The sequence below is a fragment of the Chroicocephalus ridibundus genome, chromosome 1, assembly GCF_963924245.1.
Source record: "Chroicocephalus ridibundus chromosome 1, bChrRid1.1, whole genome shotgun sequence".
Lineage (NCBI taxonomy): Eukaryota > Metazoa > Chordata > Aves > Charadriiformes > Laridae > Chroicocephalus > Chroicocephalus ridibundus.
Genome location: NC_086284.1, coordinates 147683326 through 147707734, shown reverse-complemented (window position 1 = coordinate 147707734; position 24409 = coordinate 147683326). Strand labels below are relative to the sequence as shown.

Here is a 24409-nt window from a genome sequence, read left to right as displayed (position 1 = left end):
CTCTTTTCTGTTTTGTCTCCTGTGGACGTTAAGCTCCTCCAGACAGAGACGATCTTTTGTTAGACATTTGTACTGGGGCAAACCCCGGTGGTGTCTCTGCTCGTTATTGTACCTTCCTCCAGCTTCTTCGCTGCTACTGTGTCCGTACCGTGGGAGATGTAATGTGGATGTACTGTGTACGAGTCGCACTTGTGAAAGAATTGCAGCACAGGCAGGATGTACGTTTCTTCATAAAAAGAATTGCTAAGCCTCTCTAAGATAAGCACAGGATAGCAGAGGGTATTACCAAAGCGTAACGATGCAAAGATTCATAATAGGTTACAGAAGCCTTTCAGATTTGTTTGTTGGTTTTGTTTCTTAAAAATATTTTGGAGCACTGGAAAAATGTAAAACCCTTCAAAGAGTGAACTATCAAAAAACCAAGCTGGTAAACAGGAGAGCCTAGCTCTGCGCAGCTATAATCTGGTTTTAGGATGAATTTGAGTTTTTTCCTTAGAATTCTGAAAACCTACACTAGCATGTATTGATGTAGTAGTTGCTGTCTAGCATGGACTCCTAAAGAGTCCCAGAGGCATTACCTACACCGCCAAAGCCAGTGGTTGTGACCATGCACGTGGCTATGGGGACTTCAGCATGGGCTTCTCTCAGAAGCATCTCCTTGATATAGCTACCGAATGAACCATAAAAGATAGGAATTACCATGACAGATGAGGGTATGAGAATCTGCTTGGCTGTTTAGGGACGTGAGAATAGTGGGATTTATGAATTAGCATGAGGTTGTGGGAAGATGGGCTGAGGCTTATACATATGTGTGGAGAGAAGAGGAATGTGGGACAATGCATGGAATATGCGTTATCTCATTATATACACTAATATGTATGTTTTAATACAAATAATTCGTAGCTAAAAATTTTAATGGGCTGTAAAATCAACAGGCTACGGAGAAACTTTTCCCTTGTTCTTTTCTTTGCAGTTGAGAAATTAATAATTTTATATTATTTCATAGCTAGTTCTTGAACAAAATGCCCTCTTCCTGGGAGGTCTCTTTCAGAATGATACTGGGATTAGACTTTGAGCTCCTAGTGGTGTGGAAGCAGCTAAACATCATTGACCCTGAGTCTTCAACCATCGTCTCTTTCTTCTCAGTGTCTTCATATGTGTAAGGCCCATTGTTTGGGTCATAGGATAACTCCCCAGAAAACTTCAGGTCAGAGAAACGTTTCATTTGGTCTGTGATATGAAACAGAAAGTGGATGCCTCAGTTAAAGCAAAGGAAAATGGGGAAATGTGAAACAATGGCATCCTCTGGGGGAAATAAAATCCAAGCAAGTCAGGAAATCTGTTGCCCACTGACGATGGAGAAGATAGAGGAGTTGTGGCCTGGTGCTGGTGCAAAGACATTTGTGAATGGGGATGCCTGGGTGGACCTTGGGATTCCCATTACTTGGCTGGCCAGCCTTGAAAGACTGTGAGGCTTCAGCCAGCAAAGCATTATTTAAGATGTTCTTAAATATAAGCAGGCATGCTTACTGAAGTGAAATATCTGTTAAGATGCTTTGCCAGCCCAGTTTTTTTCTGGCCCTCCATTTCTAGAAGTTACGGTATTTAATTCTCAACAGGAGATCAAAGTGCTTGAAGGAAAAAATCTCTGTAAAGAAGGTTGCATTTTAAAAGGGAAAAATAAACATTATCAGTTTTCCTGAACATGTAGACACCAACACAGCTTATTTCTAACATTTCAAAAACATGAGATAAATTTATTTCCCTTTGTTTTCTGTTTCCTGTAGTTTAGGCTTGATACCATCATAAACTCTAATTCAATAATAACTAATAGACCAGCCTGCATTGCCTTCTTAATTTGTTTGGTTTTGGGGATTTTTCCCCAGTTCACTCAAAAAAGCACAATAAAGGAGGAAAACTTTTAATCTACCTCTCTAATGAAATATACAGGAACGTTTAGGTAGCTTTACCTGGTAGAGTGTTCTGCCTTTTCCATAGTCTCATTTCAAGCGACTGTTTTAATGCTACAGAAATTATGCACGCTACCAGAACGTAGGGACATACAGAAATGCTCTGGTGATCCTTATTTGAGTGGAAAGTGCTTAAACATTTTATCATTCGGAGAAGCAATATAATGCATGTAACATTTTTTATTATTTTTACCAGTTTTCTTAATAATTTTGCTGAAGGGCTAGTATGAAGTTTATTTTAACGAATCATATATGTAAGGAGTGATTGAAAGTGAGTGCTCCATAACATTAAAACATGCCCGTCTCTGTCTTGATTTTTGCCGTCTCAGGGGATTTTCCCTTATAAATGCCTGCAACTTTTTCTTAAACCTTTACTGGGTCCCTTTATCTCATTCAGCACAATGCAGTTCTTACTAAAACTGAAGTAGTTTTCGCTCAGAAGCAAAATTGAGTCACAAGTCATGAAGTGGAGCTGGCGCGGGGATTTTGGAGGCTTGTATCTGATTTACTTAGCTTCACATGCTTTTTCCTGTTGTAGGATCAAACCCTGAAACTAAAGCAAGATTTTTTTTTTGTCACCTACAAGAAAACACAGTAGTCAAGGGATTGCCATTTCTGATCTGTGTGAGGCTCAGTTTACTAACAGTGATCAGAGTTTGGTTAACTTCATATTCTGGACAAGCTTGTAAATTTGTCCCCTTCTAATGCTGTGATCTTATCAAGGTTGTAGTGTTTTCCTTTTCTTTTCCTCCACCCCCATCTTCTTTCTTTCCCTTTTTTTTTTTTTTGAAGTGCAGCCTTCTGATCAATGTGCACTTTTTTTTTTTCCATTTCCCTAAATACATCATGAAAAAGGATGAGGTTTCCGCCTTAATTGCTTGTGCCTTTTATTCACATTCCTCTCTCAGCCAGAATTGTGAAAAGAGTGTTAGTAAAAGGCTGCACAATAGAGCTTTTCATTAGGCCTCAACAAGGCGCACAAAAGAAGGCTTTTGGAAAGAGTGAATGCAGGACTTTAATTTGCAGGTGGAGAGTAGATAAAAGGTGCTGACGCCTCTATTATTCTCTTACTTAGGTGACCCCTACCCCGTTCAGCTGATCCCAACTACCATGGCAGCTGCTGCCGCAGCAACACCAGGCTTAGGCCCACTCCAACTGCAGGTAAGTCCGAAAACAATGCCGAAGAGCCAAAGGTTAAGTAAATATGAAAACCAGTTTTCTCTTCCATTTGAACACAATGCAATTAACGGGGGGGGGGGGGGGGGGGGGTGGGTTTGGGCTGTTCTCTTCCCGTAAAATTTGCATCTGAGGCAAAATAATCGTCAAATCGTACATTTTCCGTTTAGCACGGGGGGGAAATTTTGTGGCGCTTGTGTGTCTTCGCTGTCAGTTTAACTACTTCTAGGTTTGCACTTTAAATTGCCGCAGAGCAGTACGTTTGCTTGTCTTTTCCATAGAGCCAGTTGTGACGCGGGCTGTGAAGGCTGGCTAGGTGTCAGCCAGCAAAAGGAAAGGCACTGCCGGCCAGAAAAGCTCTGTCCTGACAAGCACTTTTAAACTGCTTAAAAGTCGCTTAACGTGATTATGTCCTTTTAGGCTGTAAGCTCTTCAGAGCGATGACTGGCCCCTCCTACAGTGTTTTATGGTACCCAGCACATTTTAGGCACTGCTGTAGTGCAGATAATTAGCGATTATAGTAATTTAACATAGGCAATTAGAAAACAGGTGGAAAGATACTAAAGAATTTTTTTTGAGTTACATTAAAGAGTTGGCCTGGTAGCCAGATGTACCTCATTCAAAACTCCCAATATCGTTCTAAATTTTGGAGGAGGTGTCCCTGGGTCTTAATGATAATGGTGCAGATGTTCCACAGGTATTCCTGACCAGCCCCACAATGCAAAGTCATTGGAATTAAGAAAATGTGATGTCCATCTCCGCAGTTTAGATTTTGTTACGTACCATGTATGCTTTGCTGGTAGGATGAAGCTGGGTGAAGTTTGGGACTAAAATGAAATCAAGCTCCAAATCATCTCTAGTTCTGCAAAATCCAGATTGACACTCTTTTGTAGAAACAACAACAACAAAAAAAATCCCATACTCTCCATTGCTAATTCGTCTCCCTACTCATTATTATTTGCCAAGTCACATGGAACGGCAGAGCTTTATACCTGCTTGGAAAGGCTCAGCATTTATAAACAGTACACGTAAAATGCATTCTCAAACTCAGTTTGGCCAGCATCAGTGTGAAGTAGACTCTCTACAGCATCAGATATTTCAGTTGTTTGGCCAGCGTACGAGAGCGTGGGACATAGTTCTGGGGAATTTTTTTTTTTTTTTTATTTTAACACAGCCAGCGGAAGTTAGCTGAGTTTCACAGAAATAGCTGCCAGTGTGTAAGCTGACACATTCCATGCACCACAGAGGTTAATACATTCATTCCTATTGTGCCTTTGTATGAAAAGCTACACTGTCTGTGTGTTAGTTTCTGATTCTGTGTTACAAATACCGTAGGCGGCTTAAGAATCATGGGAGCCATAAAAGTCATCCCTCTGAAATGAATTTTGAGGAGTAACGTCAGTATTGATCAAGTGCTTATAATAACCAAACACACATGAACAGACATATGGAAGAAATAGGGGGAAAAAAAGAAAAACCAAAAACGGAGCTAGCTGGCAACGAGGAAATAGAGGTCTGAGTGTAATTCTCCTTATTTTTGTGGTCATTCAGGCTAGTCCTAAAATAATGCATCAGTGCTCCAATAAGTTGGGAGGATGGTTTGCTTTCATTTCAGGACCAGCTTTGGGCTGTATCTCTGCATGTGGTGGGCTGAAGTATTCGGATTACAATAGGCTTTTTCACAGTGACAGTTTCCTTAAAAAGGTGGGCTTTGTGCAAATGTGACTGACTTCATAAATATCTTAAGATGAGTTTAGGTTGTGAAAAATTTGAACAACTCAAAGGCCGCTTTCTTCTGTGCAAAGGAGAATGTTAAAAAGAAAGTATTGACCAAATTGACCTATGTTGTTTTGCTACATGTTATTTAGTCTGGAATTAATGGGAGAGTTTGGCAGCCAGTCAGCGGAAGAGGTTCAAATCACTAAGTCTGTAGACTCCTTCAGATCTTTTCAGACCTGATCTCTAAGGGTACATATATGCTGGAAAAAATATACAGTTGTCTTTCTTCACATCTTAACAGTGATTTTTAGCTATCGGCGCAACCTGTCTAATAGGAATTGGTGCCATTTGAAAGAGTCAGGTAGGCTAGATGTGCTTTGAGAAAGGTTTTATGATGCGGTACTCGGAATGAGCTCTCGCTAACAGGAGTGGAGCTGAATCTAGCGTAGCTGCTAGCCTAGAAGGATTGTGCCTTCCGAACTCTGTTCAAATCCACTTTAGCTCAGTGATGACTGTTTCTTCAGTCTTGAAGAAACATTCATGATGTTTGTTGTAAATAACTGGTCCAAACCCCCCTTTAAATGTCATGAGTGAATGTGCAGCCATTGCATTCTCTTTCAAGGAGGAACTCTTCTTACTTCAGACATTCCCCTATGTTACATATAAATACAAACCTTACAAACGTTCTCTCCTCTGGTCATCAGACAGTCAAGGTCAGAAAAGTATGATGTTCCCTCTTTTCTTCTTTTTCTGTCCTCCCTATCACTCATCTTTCAGGCTTTGTATACTAAAAGCAGTAGTTTTCAAGGGAGATCAAAGAACCTGACACAATACTCAGTTTGTTGCTCCCAGCAGAATTTGGTACACAACGTTATCTTAGTGAAGACAAAGCCAAGGAATTTTTCTTGTTTGTTTGTATAGTGATAAACATGTCTTTGTTATTTCATCAGAGAATTTTAAGTCCAGGCATGGCTTTAGTAGTGTACTGTGAGATCAACAGGAAGTACTATTTTTATCCTTCGTTGTCAAAATTGATTATTTTTTTTTTGTAAATGAAATGCAAACTATATTTGTAGAAGAACAGCTAACACCTGATTGTTTTCCTGTGGCAAAGATACCCTTTGTCAGTGACAATGTAATCTCTCATTTTGAAATGCCCCGTTGATTCCCACTGGCGGGTTCGTAATCCGAAGCCCTCCATTTCTCTCCCTGCTTTTGAGTCCATACTGGAGTATACAGATCCCGTCGTCTGATATCCGCCACAATTAGCCATACATGATTGCCTTTATTTCCAGTATCCACAGAGAGACTAATGACTCAATAAGAATGGAGACTAAAACTTAAATTGTTAGACGTCGAGAAAGGAGTCGATGGATGTGGTCATGTTGGAAAAGCGGGAACTAACACGATGCATGCTTGAACCTGTCCTCTGATAAAGAGCTATCTATCAGCCCTGCATATTCACTCATACCTATGTTTAATAACATAAATGCCGTTTGAAAAAAAAAACATTTTCAGCTTTCCTCTGTTAATGAGAAAATTCAGTCCCAAACAACGTGTGAAATGTAATTTTAAAATACACCCTCATTGTAGTAAAATCCCTCTTGGTTAGCACGTGAGTTTCTTATGTTGGTTTTTCCCCCATGAATGGTCTTGCTCTTGCTCTTCATATGGTCTTGCTCTTCAAGAGTGACGCAGCGTGGTGATTCTGTTTCAAACGAATGAGAACAAAACTGAGCGTAGCCTTGTCACTGTCTTTTACTGAATAAGGCTAATGAATCAAAGGTATTGCTATAGGCCTTATATGAACATCGTGCTTTCCTATATGGTTCAGCAGATGAGGCATTTAAATTCTTCCATCTTGAAGATGAGCATTCAAAGCTGTAAGTATACGTATCATGTAACAAGTTTTACACAGAGTAAACAAGTGATAATTCTAATACTGGTCATCTTGGGCATACTTAGTATGAAATAGATGTTTCCAGAAGTCTGAGCAAATCCAGTGTAAAATGGTATCTGGTGGTTTCTTTTCTGAGGAAAAAAGAGTTCCTGAGTGCTTTCTAAGCATTAGGAAACAAAGGACCTGGTTGCCTGATCTGAAAATTGAGAGGAATCTGCACCATTGGGAGTGTGAATGGTTCAGATTTCCCAGATTGTTTGTTTGATAACCAAATAGTGACAACGACTGATTAATTGGCAGTAATACAAATGCTGTATATACCCTCAACTATACTGAAAGATAATGCTGGATGTACAATGACAGCTGCCCATGTAGTGTTACTACAGGGACATTTTGTGTCCTGTCAAAACAGTACAGCAGTCTGGTGTAATACAGACTTCCTACAAACATCTGCTCTTGGAAAAACACTCCAAAAAGTTCTGAGTGCCCATGTTAAAACTTTCTTCCCTCGTCATCTTAGCGTGAAACAGGATATCATGATTATTAGTGGTTGTGTTCAACATTATGACCAAAACTGTCACCGTACGGGTCAAGATAACCTCAAGTCTGCATACGAGTGCAAAAGCATTTTAGCTGGGTCTCAGTTCTGAAGACCGGTCATTTGAAGAATCCTGGTTGATTCTCTTTGGCGATTTGTACAAAGATGATGAGCAGATTTAGACCTCAAACATTAACTGGAAAAATAATTTGGCCAAGTTTTTTTAATCTGCACTTTCTTTGTAAAGTACTTGGGTTGATTTCTTTTCTTGCTACAAACTTAGTCTTTTCGGTGGTGTGGGAAGATGCATACCAACGACTGAATTTCAATGGAATTTAGCATACATAGTCTGGACCACATTTTTAGAAGAATTTGGGCCACATGTAGACACTGACATAAGTGGCTAGATTCTGAAAAAAGTTAAATCCATTCTCAGAGTTGTTCATCTTGCTGTTATTTAGGTGTCTGACTCATTACAAATCTTCCTTTGGAAAACCTTGCTTCTAGGTATCTTATGGGTCACATAATCGTCTGTGGTCTCCGTGTTTGTGTTACTTGAAGGAAACGGAAAGGATAGAACTATTTAACAAGTATACAGTGAGTGATCAGAAGACAGACTGTTCCATACTGGTCATATGAGTATTACATAAAACATCTGTTGCCTATGAAACAAAAATAAAGCACGAGGACTGCCTGTCCAGTCAGATAGCATTTTTCTTCTTACATACTAACTTCCTTTTGGCTTCTGCACCATTACAGGGATGAGCTACGTTTCTCTACTTGCCAGTTCAGGTGTTTCTCTGAAGTATCATCTTAAGTTTCATTTGAAATAATGCTGATGATAGAACTTCCTCTCTCTTAAAGAGGTGGCCCTGTGTTTTCGTGCATTAATTGTCAAGCACATTTAATTTTTTTTTTGGCATATCTCTTTTTGATTTCTTACTATAATCTGTAGCCATAACCACTTTTGACCAGATTAAGCAGTTGGCCTTCCTGTGTTACGACACCTCAAATCTGTGAAAGAAGACCCTGAAGAAACTGTGTGGACGCTGTAGTGATACGTCTGAATACTGAAGGCCTGATTCATTCCTTGTATCGGGTAGCCAGCTTACCAGAAGTGCAAAGACATATGAATTATTTCTCACTGAGAAGAAAAGCCCGATGGCCCATTCTTGCCTCTACAGAGTGTAGTCAAGAGATGGCAATACTTTATCCATTTTTCATTTACTCTGCAGTCTTCATTCATGACCTCTTTGGGATATTACTATAACCAATTCTTTGCCTACAAGAAGGTAAACTATTTCTTAGTGGTGCAGTGTTATTCCTTCTATTTTCTGGGCAGTGTCTACCCTTAAATACCATCCAAGCTGGCTTTTCAACACTGAGAGTCAGTATCCTTTCACTGCTTGCTCTTCTGCTTTACCTGTTCTCATTAATAGGACTCTGACTTAATTTGTAGGGAATGAATCATTAGTGCACAATTTAATTACAATATTATAATACTCATGCAATCCACTTAAGCATAAAAAAGTAGAATTAGTTTTTCACTGTGAGCACACACATCTGGGGAAAAAAACAGCTAAGTACATGAAAAGCGACATTTCTCATTAGCATAACCAAAAGATGGCAGTTGTCCATCTGTCATTAGCTCAGTGTATTGCAATGTTGTTTCTGATGGCCATCACAAATAATGATGATAATGGAAGTAATAACATAATATGTATACATTTTTGTTGGATGCCCTTTTAAATAGTTTTTAAAATTGCTATGTTCGTACAGATTCTGTATTCCCTGCTTCTGTCCGCCACTTGTTTCTGGCTTTGTAAGTGAATGTGTTGGCCATTAGATATTCGCCACCTGTTCTGCAAATGAGTAGCTAAGATGGCCATTTTAAAAGAGATCATTGAAGACCAAGGTCCAGTTCTTCAGCTAGAAAAACGGGCCGTAGTACTCTTCACGTAAGTGAAGCTACAATGATACAAACAGCGTGAAGCTCTCTATGGGTATGGGGTAAGTTGTCTTCAAAAATTCGAACTTTCCAAGATTTCTTATTTATTATGAAGTCTTGGTGATGATTTTAAAATAAATTTAAAATTTAAAAAGAATTTAAGCAGTATAAGTAAGGTGGGGTTGAGGGGCTATTAATTGCCAAAAGCATTTTTGAGCAGTCCCTAAGTTTTTAAGTGAACAAAGTTCCTCCCAATTAACTCAAAAGCAAGCCTCACAACACCAGGATGCAACTAGCCCTCACTTTCCGGATACCTGCTGAGAGCTAGAGATTGTGATAGATTTTGTAAAAGCATGAAGCACAGAACATATCAGCTCAAATAAATCTTGTTCATGGAGGGTGAATGTGCTTTGTAGTTGGCATCTAAATAGCCCATACTTGCCTTTGATGTAATCTTATACAATGTTATAGGTAAACTCCATATATTCTATCAAAATAGATTTGAATGAAAAGCTTGATCACATCATCTTATCGGAATCCAATCAATTTACGAAAGACGATCATTATGATAGACTTTATATAAATGCTTTGTATTTTATTGAGCACCCTGAGTGTCTGAACATAGGCACAGTGGACATTTACAGGCAGTAAATACACATGGTAAAACAATATCATGGCTACTCTGTGGGTTGTCAGATTATAACTCCCTCCCCAGCCCTCCGGGGGAAGAATTAGCAGTGGTAGCATATTCATTTTATCTAGATTAACAGTCCTTTCTGCATAACTTTAAGATTCCATCCATATCTATGAAAAATGAGAAAGACTGAAAAATGACCAGCCAGTTGTAACTCAGGCCTGCTGTTTGCTAGCAGACCTCTGTCTGCATGAGTGAGTTTTCTTGTAGGTTAAAGAGACTGAATTCCCTCTTCCCCCTCCCTCCGACCCTGAGCCTGCAGGGCAGACAGACAGAAGCACACATATGATTAATACAGCACAGCTGCAGTAGTGACTCATTTGCATATGTATTAATAGAGGCAAAAACAACAATTCAATTACATACAGAGACATTCTGCATACTAAAGAACATATGCAAATAGCCTGGAAAAAGTGCAGCCAGCGTTTTCTCCGACTTCCCTGAGCCCATATGGGCTAGCATCAGAGCCTAGCAGTTTTCAAGAAATCCCCTTTAGGAAGAACCTGTTACAAGATGCTTATGCAGCTATTACTCCTCCTCCCCCCACCCCCCGGCTTCCCAGAAGGCGTTTGACATTTGGACAATGGAAATAGCACAAGCAATGCCTTTTCCGTGTTATTTCGTATTTGCTAGCCTTCAGCTTCATGTTGTTGTCTCTTGACGTATAAGCCCCAGCATGAAGAAACCCAGTCCTTCACCTCGTCTTCCATATGCACACATTTATTCTATTCTTTTTTCTCTTCATCTTTTGTGTTGTTTCCATTTTCCTTTGTCTTTCTCTCTCAAGCCTTCTCTTATCTTCTTGATTTCTGTGAGTTAGCAAAAGATGACCATTTCTGTGCCTTTTTCTTGTAGTGACCTTAAATATCTCGCAATAGTATAATTCAATGATTTTCTACTAGGGGGCCATTAATACTTTTAATGGGTCTGAAAAGTGCCTCAGAAAAGTTAACCTGTTATACATAGGCTACTATATCATGATACATTGGTCTTTGTCTCTACAAAGAAGGTTGTGGAGTTTTTAAACCAAAAAGGTTGAAAGTCACAGGTATTAAATAGTTCATAGTGCGGCTGATGCAGATCTTCGTAACCGGTACAGAACCGGATTCTAGTAGGAGAAACAGATGTTCTCTAAATCTCAAGGGAATTTAATAGGCAATAGTTCTGAGCATCTTTCAAAAGCAGGTTAAAAGTATTCCAGCACTGGAGCTTAGGCTATAGGAAGGCTTACTTAAGCTCTAAATAGTTTCTTTATAAGTTGTTCCTTATGTTAGTTTGTGTTATAACTAAAACACCAAGTAAGCTTACTGCGTGTGTTAGACGTATGTACTCTGTGTACTTCTTCACACGGGCCATTCACACACTGTGATACGCAACAAAATATCAGGCCGTGATCCATACCCAGTGCACGAATTTCTGGAAAAGCATGACGTTTGACATTGTCCTTTATGGACTAGATATATAGAGCTCTATTTCAACTTGAAAACAGATAACAAGTCACTAAAAACTTTTGGAAGTCTGACAAAGCCACTAAGATGCCCGACTGTCTTGTTTGGGTGGCAACCCTCCGTGTTTCAAGCAGTCTAAATTACTGGCCATTTGTTTGAAACGTCTCTGCGGTGTGAGCAGGGAAAAATAGGTCATGCAAGAAAGAGTGCGTAACTGTCTGGCAAGCATACTTGCGAGGTCAGGTCATCCTTAATTTCTTTTCTCTCGCAAAAACGTTACACTTCTTTCTTTTTGGGGTTAGCCTGACAGACGGAAGCAGATTACTCCTTGATTATTTATAAGGCATTAATTTTAGATGAATATTGCTGAAGTAACTGACATCATAAGTAGTTTTAGCAGCCAGCAGAAGAGCCTGTTTGCAGATTGGAATATGACAGTCTTCACTTACACAACGTCCTGTCTAGGACGAAGTCTAAGTGTGTAACAGAAGAGAAAACTCAAGGAGCGGAGGCATATGTATCAGATAAGACTTTGTTTATTCTTCTGTGCGATATAACTGGGACTTTGCGTGGTTGGAATGGTGGTATCAATGTTAGGAGTTCAACCAGCTGCAATGCAAAACCTGCGTCAGCATAGCAGCAATGGCAACACCTGTCTGCTAGAGTCTGAAACCACGGGGGTGTTGGGGGGGGAACATCTGAGAAGTGTCTTAACACTGCCTTGAAGTAGCTTCTGTTGAGAAAGAAGGAAATAGGGAAATAGCCACCTCTGTACATACACCTTGAGATGACCGAAACGATGCCTCCCTCCCCATGCTGGCAACGCAGCAAACCTGTGAAGTGTTTGCATTTCACAGAGCGCGGTGTTTCATGGCTTACATTTGTTTGGAATTAATTCTCCCTGGAAAGGTCTGTATGAAAAATCTGGTAACAAAACCAAAAAAACATTTTTTAAATTTTTTTTTTCCTGCTTTGTGCCCTTTGCACATTCCAGACACTGGGTTTTGAAATAGTTGGCTTGTGCTACTGCTTTTCCTATTATGTTGTTTGCTCTTTTCAGAGGGATGTTGCTGAAAAGAAGATTATATAATCATGCAAATAAGATTGTATAATCCTGAGCAAACGAGATGGAGGGGGCACACAGGGGGACAGGGAACCCCACCAAGTGTGGTTGGCCGGTGGTGGGGGGACTTGCTCAGACACCATAAACACCATAACTGGGGGTTATAGGCCTCCTGTAAAACATGCAAGCTGCAGTCAGACTAGTGAATTTTTCTGGATATTTTTGGAATTCATTGTCTTCGTGCTGAGCTCTGCCAATAGTGTCTATTTACAGTGCCTCAGCAGAACGTCGTGACAGACAAACACAGAGGAAAACTGCAAATCACTAACATGCACACTCTTCAGAGCTTGTGGAACAATGCTACAAATAACAAATAACAACAGTGAGAAAAGCTGACTTACGCAAAGCTAACTACTTCCTGACGCTCACTTACTCCTTTAGGTCCACAAATCAAATTACGACTTGTTATGCATCCCAGAAGCTAACACAAGAAAATCTCCCTTGAAATCTTGCTAGCTTTGTTGTACCTTGGTCATCTGACATGGTTAGTTGTTAGATGCCGGTTGGTATAATATATGAACATTAAAGAATTTTGATTTATGGCTTATTTCTTACTTGTTTATGACAGTTCTTTATTCTCCAAAGTTTTAGGCCATTTCCAGTTGACAAGGCAGAATGGGATAGAAATAAACAGGATAGTAAATGCGTACAGGGGGAGAGTATCACTGGCCAGTGATATAAATTGCATTCGGCAAGAACAGTGCAAGCCATTAAAAGTTCTTGTGCTCTTATTCTCATCCTGTCTTTCTTATGTCTGATTCCTTGCCCATGTTAGCTGTTACCAGCCAGGATTATTTCAGCATCTTTGATGAACGGAGGCTAATACTAGGCACAGTTTGAAACTGTGAAATACCTAGTTACTGTAGATTGTAGTTCTAAGCATTAGACAACAAACCACTGAGGTCGGGATGCTTGTTCTGTTTGTGCGCTTTCCAAAGTCATCAACTGAACTTTGCTTAATAGAAGATACCGTAGTATCTGGAGTTGTAACTTTCAGAATGTTAAATTTAATTATTCTGTTGTGCCTGAGCACTGTAAGCCTGTTCCTAAGGTTATGTCAGAGTGCAATTATTTCCCCAGTACCTAAGCTCAGTTTCCTCAAATTCCCTTTTTCCTTTCAGAGGTTCTTAACGGTTTCCACTCCAGTGGATTTTGTAAGATCAATCTGAACAAGAAAATTTGGAGGCAACAGTACCTGTAGCTCCTAGTGGTCCTCGAGGCTGGCTTTTATGTTTGTAGCTCACGTGAGCTCTGCTGGGCTCGAGTTAGAGTCTAATTCCTAGACTACTTTCTAAGCATCCCTTCAACTTTGCAGAACTGACCTATTCGTTTGCCGCCTTTACCAGTAGTCTGTTTCTGTTCCTGTCCGTTCATTATATAGCTAAGGAGAAAAGTATTGCAGACTACTCATTTACATCCCTTAACTCCTTCGCCGTAGAGACCAGTCACGTCACAGATAATTTACCCAACAGGAACCCTGCAGCAAGTTTGTGAAGTCGTCTGTCTCAGAGACTGGCAAACTCTAGAACTACAGAGAGCAGGGCTGTCAGCAAGCTACCACTCGATTTGTCTTTCCCTAATGGACAAACGTAGAAATCAAACAAACTAAAAAGCAAAATAAAAAACATGTATGCAAGAAAGAAAACTTTTTAAAAAGTCAATGTGTTTTTAACCTGGGAGAAGCTTTGAAATCAGTGTCCTATGATTATCAATACAACAGGAAAGCAATAATAACCTTTCAAATGCTCTCATGTTAGTAGAAATGGAGATTTTAAAAAGTGTTTTCCACCTATTTCTGCATCTCTACATCTTGCTGTTTGGTGTGATTGCTCTCGCTGTTTAAAATCTGCACTACAGCAGAATCCTCTAGCCGTATTGCAAGCTGTACTTGGGTTTAGTAACCACAGCTGTGCCACATACTGCACCAGCGGCAGCTGACAGGGACAGTCTGTTTGTGGCATATTGTGGGAGTCAAATTGTCTTTGGGGACTGCTGCAGCGTGGCTTTTTTCAGCTCCTTTCTTATAGGTACCGTATCTCTTTCTCCCAAAGGGGCCCGGGACCGCCAGTTTGTGTGCAAGGGAATGAGGTTAATCCCTCAGAGACGTGGGGGCCCACCAGGGTGGTACCCGTCCCCCCGCCTGATGCACTCAGGGGCCTGGAAAGCAGCGTTCCTGCGTGCCCCCCCAGGGCTGCTGTGTCAGGGAAGGCTGCCTGTCCCCCAGCACACCTGGGCAGCAAGGCCAGCGGCTTTCTGCCCTCCTGAAGGTGATGTGTCCGTGCTGCAAGTTACACTTCTCTCCACGCTGGAGTGTGGAAATAGCATCTGGCAACAAAGCCTTTTCTTTTTCTTTTCCTAATTTTTCTTTTCCCTTTCATGGCTCAAATCACTCTTTACAAATTATAACAGTGTGTTCTCTGTTAATGCACCAAAACATTACAGCTTGTGATAGTGTTATTAAAGTGTTTTGGGCCATTACCATAGAATACAGCAGCATATTTATTTCATTAAGGGAACCAAATGGATCTAGCTGAATTTGGCAAAAGAACATGGCTGAAGTCCTATTTTATATCTGATGTTGATTTTACCATTAAACTCTGAACTTCTGAAAATTAGAAAGTTCACAATAGAAACACTAATAGATGTGCTACATTTTGTAGTAAGTTAAACTGTCCTTAAATACCTCTTAGGTTCTCCACAGTAGTTCTACATTGGTAGAACTTGGGGGTTATTGTTGTTTAGGGTAAGAAGTATGTCATGTACGTGTAGGTTACATTTAACTCACTGTCCTGCTGCGTCACCAATAGCTGTTCCTTTTAGGCCAGTGAACCCTACTCATCCGATTCCAATTCTCATGGCAGCCTTGCTTCTTGCTATATACTGGTCTGATATATTGGTGGCGAAAGTAATTTGGATGGTATGTATCAATGTATGTTTGGATGAGATTTTTAAAGAGGCCTGAAGGGATTTGGGAGCCCAGCAATAATTAATTTCTTACGGTGGCTTTGAAATTAGGATATGCAACATTCACACTTAATCCTTCCTCCTTTCCACAGCTGTTTTATTTTTCCTGTGATTAGTTTCGTGAAAAGGAAACAGTCACCAAAATTATATCAGAACGTTTGATGGTGAGGTGGCATTGATTCGGTAACTGAGTTCTCATTGGATACAATGAAAGACATGAGTATTCAGCATTTCCTACCTCTGGTCAAACTGACGTTTGTGTGGTAGCTTGCGTTTCAGTGCACAGTGCTTGCTTTCACTTTAAGTGGGGAAAGAGAGAGAACGAGCATAATTTCCCAGCATTTTGTGTCGTGTACCAGGATGTCATATCCCATATACTCGTGCATTAGAATTTCATTATTGCACAGGTGTGGGACTCTAACCAGACTGAGTGCTGCCCCAAAAGCAGATTTTTATCATACTGTGTGAACATGGGTAGATGAACTTGTATACGTGACCTGAGCTCAGACAGCAAAAGTTAGAGAAGAAGAGATTCTAAAATGAGTCATGGCCTACGCAGTTAAAACTCAAAGCGTTATGCTTAAATTTAAGCATTTTCTTAAGTCTGATTGATTTTTTATTATTATTATTTTTTGTTTTGCGTCAGTTCATTCAGATAACTTCATTTCACTTCACAGTAGTTGCTGCTCTGAATCATGTCCTTGATGGATGTAGGATAGGTAGGTGCTTGCACATCAAATGTTTCTTTCCTATCGCACTGGGTGGCATTACAGGTTTGATTTCACTAAAAGGTATTGTTCGTGATCAAGTGTAGAAAGAAATGAATGTTAAAAAAAAATGAGGAAATGTTAGATTAAAAAAAAGCTGATTTGTCACTTTGCTCATTGACTATGAACTGAATAGACTTCTAACCCTTAAAATACTTTCTCCCCCCTTTCCCTTTTTATTGCCTGGAATCTTAAGAGCTTTATCATTTGCAGTCATAAAATGAAAATATACACCAAACCCTCAAAGGGCAAGTATGAAATTAAATTATATTTGGGCAGCTGTAACCTTTTAAAACGATCAGATTCCAGTTAATGTATTTCTTCCTGTTCCGAGTGCTGCCATGGTGTTTGATGGTGGGAAGCAGTCCAAAGGGCATTGGGAGATAATAAATTCACTGGATATTTCACCCTGAGGCGAGCCTCGATACACCAAGGCTTCCATTTAGCGGGACTGACCTAAAAATCTTGTCACATCCAAAGGTCACTTAGGTTGGGGTTGGTGTGTCCCATCTATCTTTCCCTGGTGCAAAGAATGACAGCTGAGCTCATAAACAGCCATCGGAATATGGAAGACAATCGGGGGGAGAGGGAGGAGAGGGAGGGAGGATAATACTGCTGACAACTTCTTAGGTTTCCTCTAGGCCGACGAGAATAGATGCCATCTTTGGGGTTGCTTGTTAATGCTACTGCAGAACTGGCAATTCAATTTAAAGAGGTTACAGTTAACTGTGGAAGTCTAAAACAAGTGATTCACCCCACGCCTGCAAATGTCATATAATGCGGCTAGTACACTTCATACCGTCCCTGAGCATTTCATACTTGTTACCAGTCTTGTTAGTCAAAACAATTTACGGTTTATACAATGCTGAATTTTCAAGGAGGGTCGAAAGTCTAAAAAGCTGTCAGTGATGACACTGATAGGTGTCATCTATAAGAACAGTGATTCTAAGGGAAATAATTTGGACAATGACACTAATTATAAACAATACTGGAAGGTAAGATATTTTCAGTCTTACGAGAAAATCTGTGATGTATGTCCTCTAGGACGTTACTTATCCTAAGCTTATTAAAATCGGTATAATCCTCCTAAACAGTAAATTAAAGCTTTTAAGGTTGACTGTTGTCTTCCAATCATAGTTCTTACTTCTGCAATGGGAAGCTCCAGTGGATCTTTCCTATGCTTGCAGTATATTAATATTGGGGACAGGGCTCAGAGTTGCATAATAGAAGTATATTTGAAGGACAAAGATCTAACTTGCCATAATTGGTCTTACTTAATTGGGGATGAGCAGTGCAGCATATGTCTGTTGTATCCTAACGGTGTGAATCTCCTTCTCAAAATTCCCTGAGAGAAGGATGAGAGAGGCTGTCTGCCAGTCACCGCTGGGATATAGGCAGCAAAGATTCCCTCTTCCGCATCCTATCTTGGATGGAAAAAGAAATTGTAGTTGGTGGTCAGCGCCTTTCTGAAATGTGGTAACACACCATGTGTGGTATAAGCATTGATTTGATTCTTTTGGGAACATTAAATTGAAGATAAAATTAAAAAAAAAATCATATATAAAATCAGTGTAACCTTGGACATATGAGAGAAAAATCAGAATGAAACACCCGTGTTCCGAAATTTGCAAAATATTGCAAAAGCTAGGTATCTAACTCCTCCTGGGAATTTGCTGACGTCTCTCCATGAATTTTAGTAAATCAGATCCTTCTGAAGACGATTGTAAATTGTGTGTTCCTTTGCTTGTTAGAACTAAATGGAGTATAACTGTTATTTTCAGAAATATTTCACACATTCTTACAAACATACTATATTTGAGGCAAACACAGTAAAGAAGGGCAAGATTGGCCAGCCGTCAGTGTTTGTCTTCATTTTCCTTGGGTTCACACTCTACTTTATGTTAACATATATGGTCTCTACATGAATCCAAAGTAATTTACAAGCAACTTTGGGGGAGTTATATGGCCTTTCTGTGCTGAAAGTGTAGCTGTATGTCTTACCAGTTGTACAGCTTTGAGGAAGGCAAAGTCGCTTTCCATCTTACTTGTGTAACAAGAAAAAAGGAAGTGTGTATTTTTCACGAACTTCAGAGAGGACAGACATATTTCACTTCAAAAAATGCGACTCCTAACACAAAACTGAAAAAATTACACAGGCGTGCTGAGCACAGACCAGCTATGGTTTTTGCTGGTTTGTACTCAGGACGGTGCGATGAGAATCATCTTTAGCCGTGGAGGCCTAACATGTATATTTCATCTGCCCTAAAGTTGCAGGTTCCGTTCTAGTTTTCATAAAGGGAGCTCAGGGTTGTTAGCTCAGACCTAGTCAGGTGGATTCCTCGTTTACCCCCAATTTGTGTCACTTTTCTGCTGTGGTTTAGTTTCCTTTTTTATTTGCCCGGGCAATTCCCGTTAGTAAGCAAGTAACAGTGGACAATAAAGACAGACTATTTCTGTGATTGCTGGTGGGGCATGGAGCCTCGAGGCTTTGTATTTCTGTAGTTGTTGGGATTTGTGAAAGACACCGAGTTGGAGTCAGTGCAGATGACTTTTTAACCGCCAAATATGTGTAGCTTTCCTGTGTTAGTTGAGTTTTCCGTCCTTGGGAAGAGGAGATATTCTGTTGTGCTGGTCAGTGCATTGCTTCCCTACATTTTTATAGCCATATTCATTCCATTTCATGCCAGATGACTTTGGACAATCAGCAGTGATCCTGAATTGTGTTACTGTTGTTAAATACATGATGGAAAGATAGATGGTGAGAATATGGATTGTATTTAATGCCTGCGATATTGGGAAGTGCTTTTATGTTACCTTAGATGTTCCTTTTATTGTGAATATGATCACTTTGATCATAGCCCGTATTATGCCATGATATTAACTGGAGAAGTTGAGAGATATTTTACAGTTGCTGACTTTGGCAAAAACAAGATGTGTCCCTGCGTAATGGAGGACTGTACTGTTTCTTGCATTATTCATGCTTCCCACGCTGGAGTCACAAACACTGGGTAATGTTAATACTTGTCATGGAAAAATTTAATTGTCAGAAATGTTTAATATATTAACGATAGATGGGAGGGCCCACAAGAGACCTTCCCTGTTCTGGACTGAAATGTGACACGTAATTAGTGATAAAAGAAGGCGCTGTATGGAGTGGATTGTTGCTATATGGAGAGAAGTGAGGAGGTTCCCTGCTTGACGTTCCCAGCCTTTCCCGAAATGGAGATACATTTACTAGTTGCTAACTGAGGAAGCAATGAGTACTGTTCACCCTCCCGCTGTAATGAACAGCCAGCCTTGGAGCAGTATAAAAAGGGTCAATCAAATAGGTCGTACATCATACGAGGAGGCAGATGTTAGAACATATTGTAATGGATCGCTGTGCAGTATGTGAAGATGGCTTGTGGAGTACAGGGATGGGGGAGAGAAGCTATCAGCAATGCTTTCTGTTATGGTCACTGTAAATATCCAATTTTTTGAGGAAAACTTCTAAACGCAGGACATAAAAGCATTAGCATTCCTGCTATGTTAGACTTGCGGGTGGAATGATAGAGGTAGAAAAGGAATAGAAGCATGAGTCCCTCTGTAATACTGTGTGTAATATGAATATGCGTAGGTATTATCTGTGCTCTGCCAAAGTCAGTGTTAGCCTTGGAACGTGTGAGTATTTTACCTGAAAAAAAAATTACAGAGCTTCAGACTATATTAAACACAGAACTGTTAAAATAGTTTCTATTTTAGAAGCACCCCTAATTCACACCCACTCAAACACCTCCTCGCTCGTTAACCCCATCATCAGACCCAAGTAACTCAAGTGAAATGAGATGGCATTAGGAATGAGGTAATGAACAAAGATTTCTGGATAATGTTATTACTTCATGATAGTGGCTCTTGTTAGCGTGACTACAGTTAAGAGCTTCGCCGTATTGCCATTGCAAACTCTTTGGTACTCCCACCCCTTCTGCTTTACAGACAGCTACTCAGCCAGAAGCAATTTAAAATTTGATTTTACATCAATTTTGGCTGATGTTTTGAATTGAAAAGAGTTTAGTGTCTTGGTACTGTTTTCTAAAACATAAAAATTGCTAATTTTTTCCTTCCTATTCCAAATTTCCAGCTGAACAATTTAAAATATGGATTAGCTCTTTTTATAACCCAGCTACATTATTAACAATTGAAAAATGTCTCCTAAGCATGCACAGTAATTTCAGTATTTAATGTTTTTGGACAAGCAGCTCCATCTTTATGTTATAAAAAATTCCATACCAAAAATTGGTGCAAAGGGGACAATTTTCGAAAACCACTGCTTTCACTCAGAAGTCTACAGTTTTTATGTTGTTTTTTTTTAAGAATAAGTTGCTCAGAGCCTCAAAAAAATTGTGAAAATCAACTTTAATAAGTAGTCAGGGATGGATCAGATGTACTAATGGATTATAGAGCTTATTACTAGTTAAGTAGTGTTAATATAGTGCACGTCACTGGTTGTAGAATATGTGGCTATGTAGAATCCTTTAAGACATGCGTTAGAGCTTACAGCCCTGTTGCGAATGAATGACATCCTTTTTGCCTAAAAATACAGGAGTTCGGAGAGATGTGTTTCCACAAAAGTGATCAGAGGGATGGGGCACCTCTCCTATGAGGACAGGCTGAGAGAGTTGGGCTTGTTCAGCCTGGAGAAGAGAAGGCCCTGGGGAGACCTTGTTGTGGCCTTTCGCTGCGTAAAGGGGGCTTATAAGAAAGATGGGGACAAACTTTTTAGCAGGGCCTGTTGCAACAGGACAAGGGGTAATGGCTTTAAACTAAAAGAGGGTAGATTTAGACTAGATATAGAGATTTTTTTTACAATGATGGTCATGAAACACTGGAACAGGTTGCCCATAGAGGTGGTAGATGCGCCATCCCTGGAAACATTCAAGGTCTGGTTGGATGGGGCTCTGAGCAACCTGATCTAGCTGAAGATGTCCCTGCGCATTGCAGGGGGGTTGGACTAGATGTCCTTTCAGTGTCCCTTCCAACCCAAACTATTCTATATGACCATCTACCCCATCTAGACTTAAGAGCAAAATGCTGTAGAGTTAAAGGAGAGAGAAGGCACTTCCATAGGGTAGCCCTGGTAAGCTGGAAGGGTCTGGGACTTAACAGCTTTCATCAGGTTGGAAGGGTGGCAGTGGAGAAATACAGAGAAGTTTGCATTTCCCTTGGTCAGTTTGATACTAAGAAGTAGAAGGCTCACACTTGATATGGGAACATGAGGCTCCAGCAGCTCTTTGTTATTCGTATGGATTGGTAAAACTGGAAGCAGCCGTAATATTCCACTTAGCTGAATGTAAAGTTCCACAGTTCATTGTATAACCTCTTCTTGTGCTTGGGGGGTGCATAGCATGTGAAGAACATAAAAGTTAAAGATGTAATTCCCTTTGACCTTCAATCGTGTTATTGTGCCTACAGCTTCTTAAACCTCGAGTACAGGATGTGCCAGAAGAGGCACATTGGCATGAGTTTCAGGCTAGATTTAAGGCTTTTCATGCGTGGGCTGAAGTCTGACCATGCAGTGTCATTGGGCCTTAGTGTCTGCGGTTTCATTGTAGTGAAGAGTTAGAAACTGAATCCGGAGGGATTTCAGATGTTTTTGGAGACCACTTTTGGGGGAACAAAGTCTCTAAGAATTTAGAATTAAACTTCTGTACACGTCCTAATGGAATATGCAAAGTGTCACTCTTCCCATTACATCAGTGTAAGCATGGAAATAATGAGATGAACCAGAAAACAGCTTCTTATGTTATTTCCTGAGAAGTTTGCCAAAGCTTCACAGAGGTTTCAGGCTCTCTGGAGTTTTATGGGCTCCATTGGAGAGGGAGTTTTACAGACCACACCCATTTTTGTCGTAAAATCAAAGAGTAAAAAGATTAAATAGCTATTGAGTTGTTTCTACTACTTCATTTCGTTAAAGGGGGACTTTTGTATAATGTAGCAAACTCCAAAATAATGAAAATGAAAGCTTTTCTGCTCTCTCAGCTCTCCTCAGCAATTTAGTTAACAAATAATGGCGCGCTCCGGCACACACTCTTTGTAGTCTGTCGTCTCCTAACCTCAAGCATTCCAGTTCAACAAAAATGCATTTGTTTTTCTAAGCCTCTAAGTTATCCAGCTTATAGCAGTAGGGCTAGTTTGAAGTTAGGCACTTCTGTGAGTTTGAAGTGGATAGGACTCGCTGTTGAGAGCATTAGGAGGAGTCTGACCAGAGAAAAACTCGGCTAGTTTCTGGTTTGGAGCACAACTCAGATTTGCTCTGATTCAGCAAGGCTCAAAATGTTCTAGATCAAAGTTGGGCCAATTTCTATGTCCTTGGTTGGAATTACAATTTCCCTACAGTTTCCCTTACTAGACCCTACAGGATCTAGTAAGTTTGACTGACCTTTTCTTTGTCTTTAGTAATACCTCGACCACAAACATTCTGTTCTAGAAGAGGGGATTCCATGTGGGTTAAAGCCAAAGGAAAAGTAGATGTGAGCTGGAGCTTCCCACAGTTCTTGTCGTGTATTCTGCTCTTACGGAAAGGGATCACATAGTGCTGCTGGGAGGGAGAACTGGTGCCCTGTATTGATACCATGACTTCACAACGGGATGCTGTAGAATGAAGTAGGACTTGTTATCTTGCTGGAGAACTTGGATAATGAGCAAGTAATGCAATGAACATGAACAAAAATTACACGAGAGGTAAATGGATTGCTGTTGAACTCTGATAGAACGTATTTGCAAGTTTTCTGCAGTACAGAAACCCTTAAACTGGGAAGCTAGCACTGCAGGCCTGATGTTCTTCTCCCCTAAAATAATAACGTTGCTCTACTTTGTCCACCTCCAAAAATAAAATAAGTGCTGCAGCTGAATAAAATTGCCATGTCACATCCTATTAGTGCTCCCTGCTAAGGAAAAATGGAAAAAAATCTCTTCAGAACTATTCTAGGAATCAATTTGTTTTAGTTTAGCTCTCGGAATAAGTACGTTTTCTTCTGCAGCTCAGATGGTCTATCCATCACTGGTCCCTCCCTTTCAATATTCTTCTTCTACCCATACTTCCTCTTTTATGTGTTTTTTTCAGGGAGGTTTGGCACAAGGGAAGTGTCTCTAATGCAGTCCTTAGTTCCCCTTTAAGGCACAGACGTCACATTCTTTCCTTGCTACCCAAACTGAAGAGAGTCGCTGTGGCTCTCTGAGCCTGTGAAAGTGAGCTCTGTTGAAAGTTGCCTACGACGGACTAAAGAGTTTGTCACTGTCTGTCTCCTGCACCTTTATACAGACCCTTTGACCACATAATACAGCTCAGTTCAAAGAGCAAATTAAGCTTTCGAATGAGCTGAGTAGATGTCACTGAGCTCCTGTACACATCAGATAACCGAGGAACAATGTTAATTTACACTTCCAAGGGCAACAGATACAATACTCCAGGTTCAGAAATATTCTTCCTGTCAAGAGGGACACGGACTAGAAAGAATATGTTTCTCATTTCGCTATTTGATATCATAATTAACAAATGAAGACATAACCATGGGGGAGCTTTAGGAAATATACCGGGAAAAAATATCCAAGTGAAATTTTGTCAACTTATTTTGTTGTTTAATTTATTTCTTGTCCCCTCCTACACACTGTAATTTGGTAATATGACACTGTTGCTTCTGGTAGGTGATTATCAACCTTCTGCTACCTTTAAGGAGGGACTTCAGTATTTTAGGACTCTGTTCTTATCGCAGCTTGTCGCAAAAGAGTTTCTAGAGCAAGCTGAGTGCTGTGGTCCACATGTACTGCAAAATACCTATTTCACTACTTCATTCCTGAAGGAGAGACAAGTCACCAAGGAATCTTACAATCATCAAGACACAAGAACCTGATACCATATCAGCATTCAAGTGAGCAAATGCGTGTTCTCAAAATAAGAAATGCAGTTGACCTTAATCTTTCTACTATGAGCTCTGCAGTTAACTTCAGGAGAAACCGAGTATTCAGATTTGAAGTAATTAATTCAGTATCAGTCCTAAAGCAGGCACAGAGTTTTCCTGACTTAATTCCCTGTTGAATACAACAACTTAAAATGCAAACAGAAAATCTATAAATAAAAACTGGAGAAAGAGTCGCTTAAGTAGATGTGTATAAAATAGTGAAATGCC

At 40.1% G+C, this 24409-nt stretch overlaps 1 protein-coding gene across 13 annotated transcripts in view; it reads left to right on the top strand.

Moving 5' to 3' along the window:
• The window catches only part of SOX5 (SRY-box transcription factor 5), a 656088-nt gene that overhangs the window by 562976 nt on the left and 68703 nt on the right, over nucleotides 1–24409 (top strand). For all 13 annotated transcript variants that reach the window (XM_063358081.1, XM_063358090.1, XM_063358046.1 and 10 more), the window contains one exon: nucleotides 3046–3131. In XM_063358081.1, the coding sequence (XP_063214151.1) occupies nucleotides 3046–3131 (86 nt within the window). The remainder of the gene's footprint in view (nucleotides 1–3045; nucleotides 3132–24409) is intronic.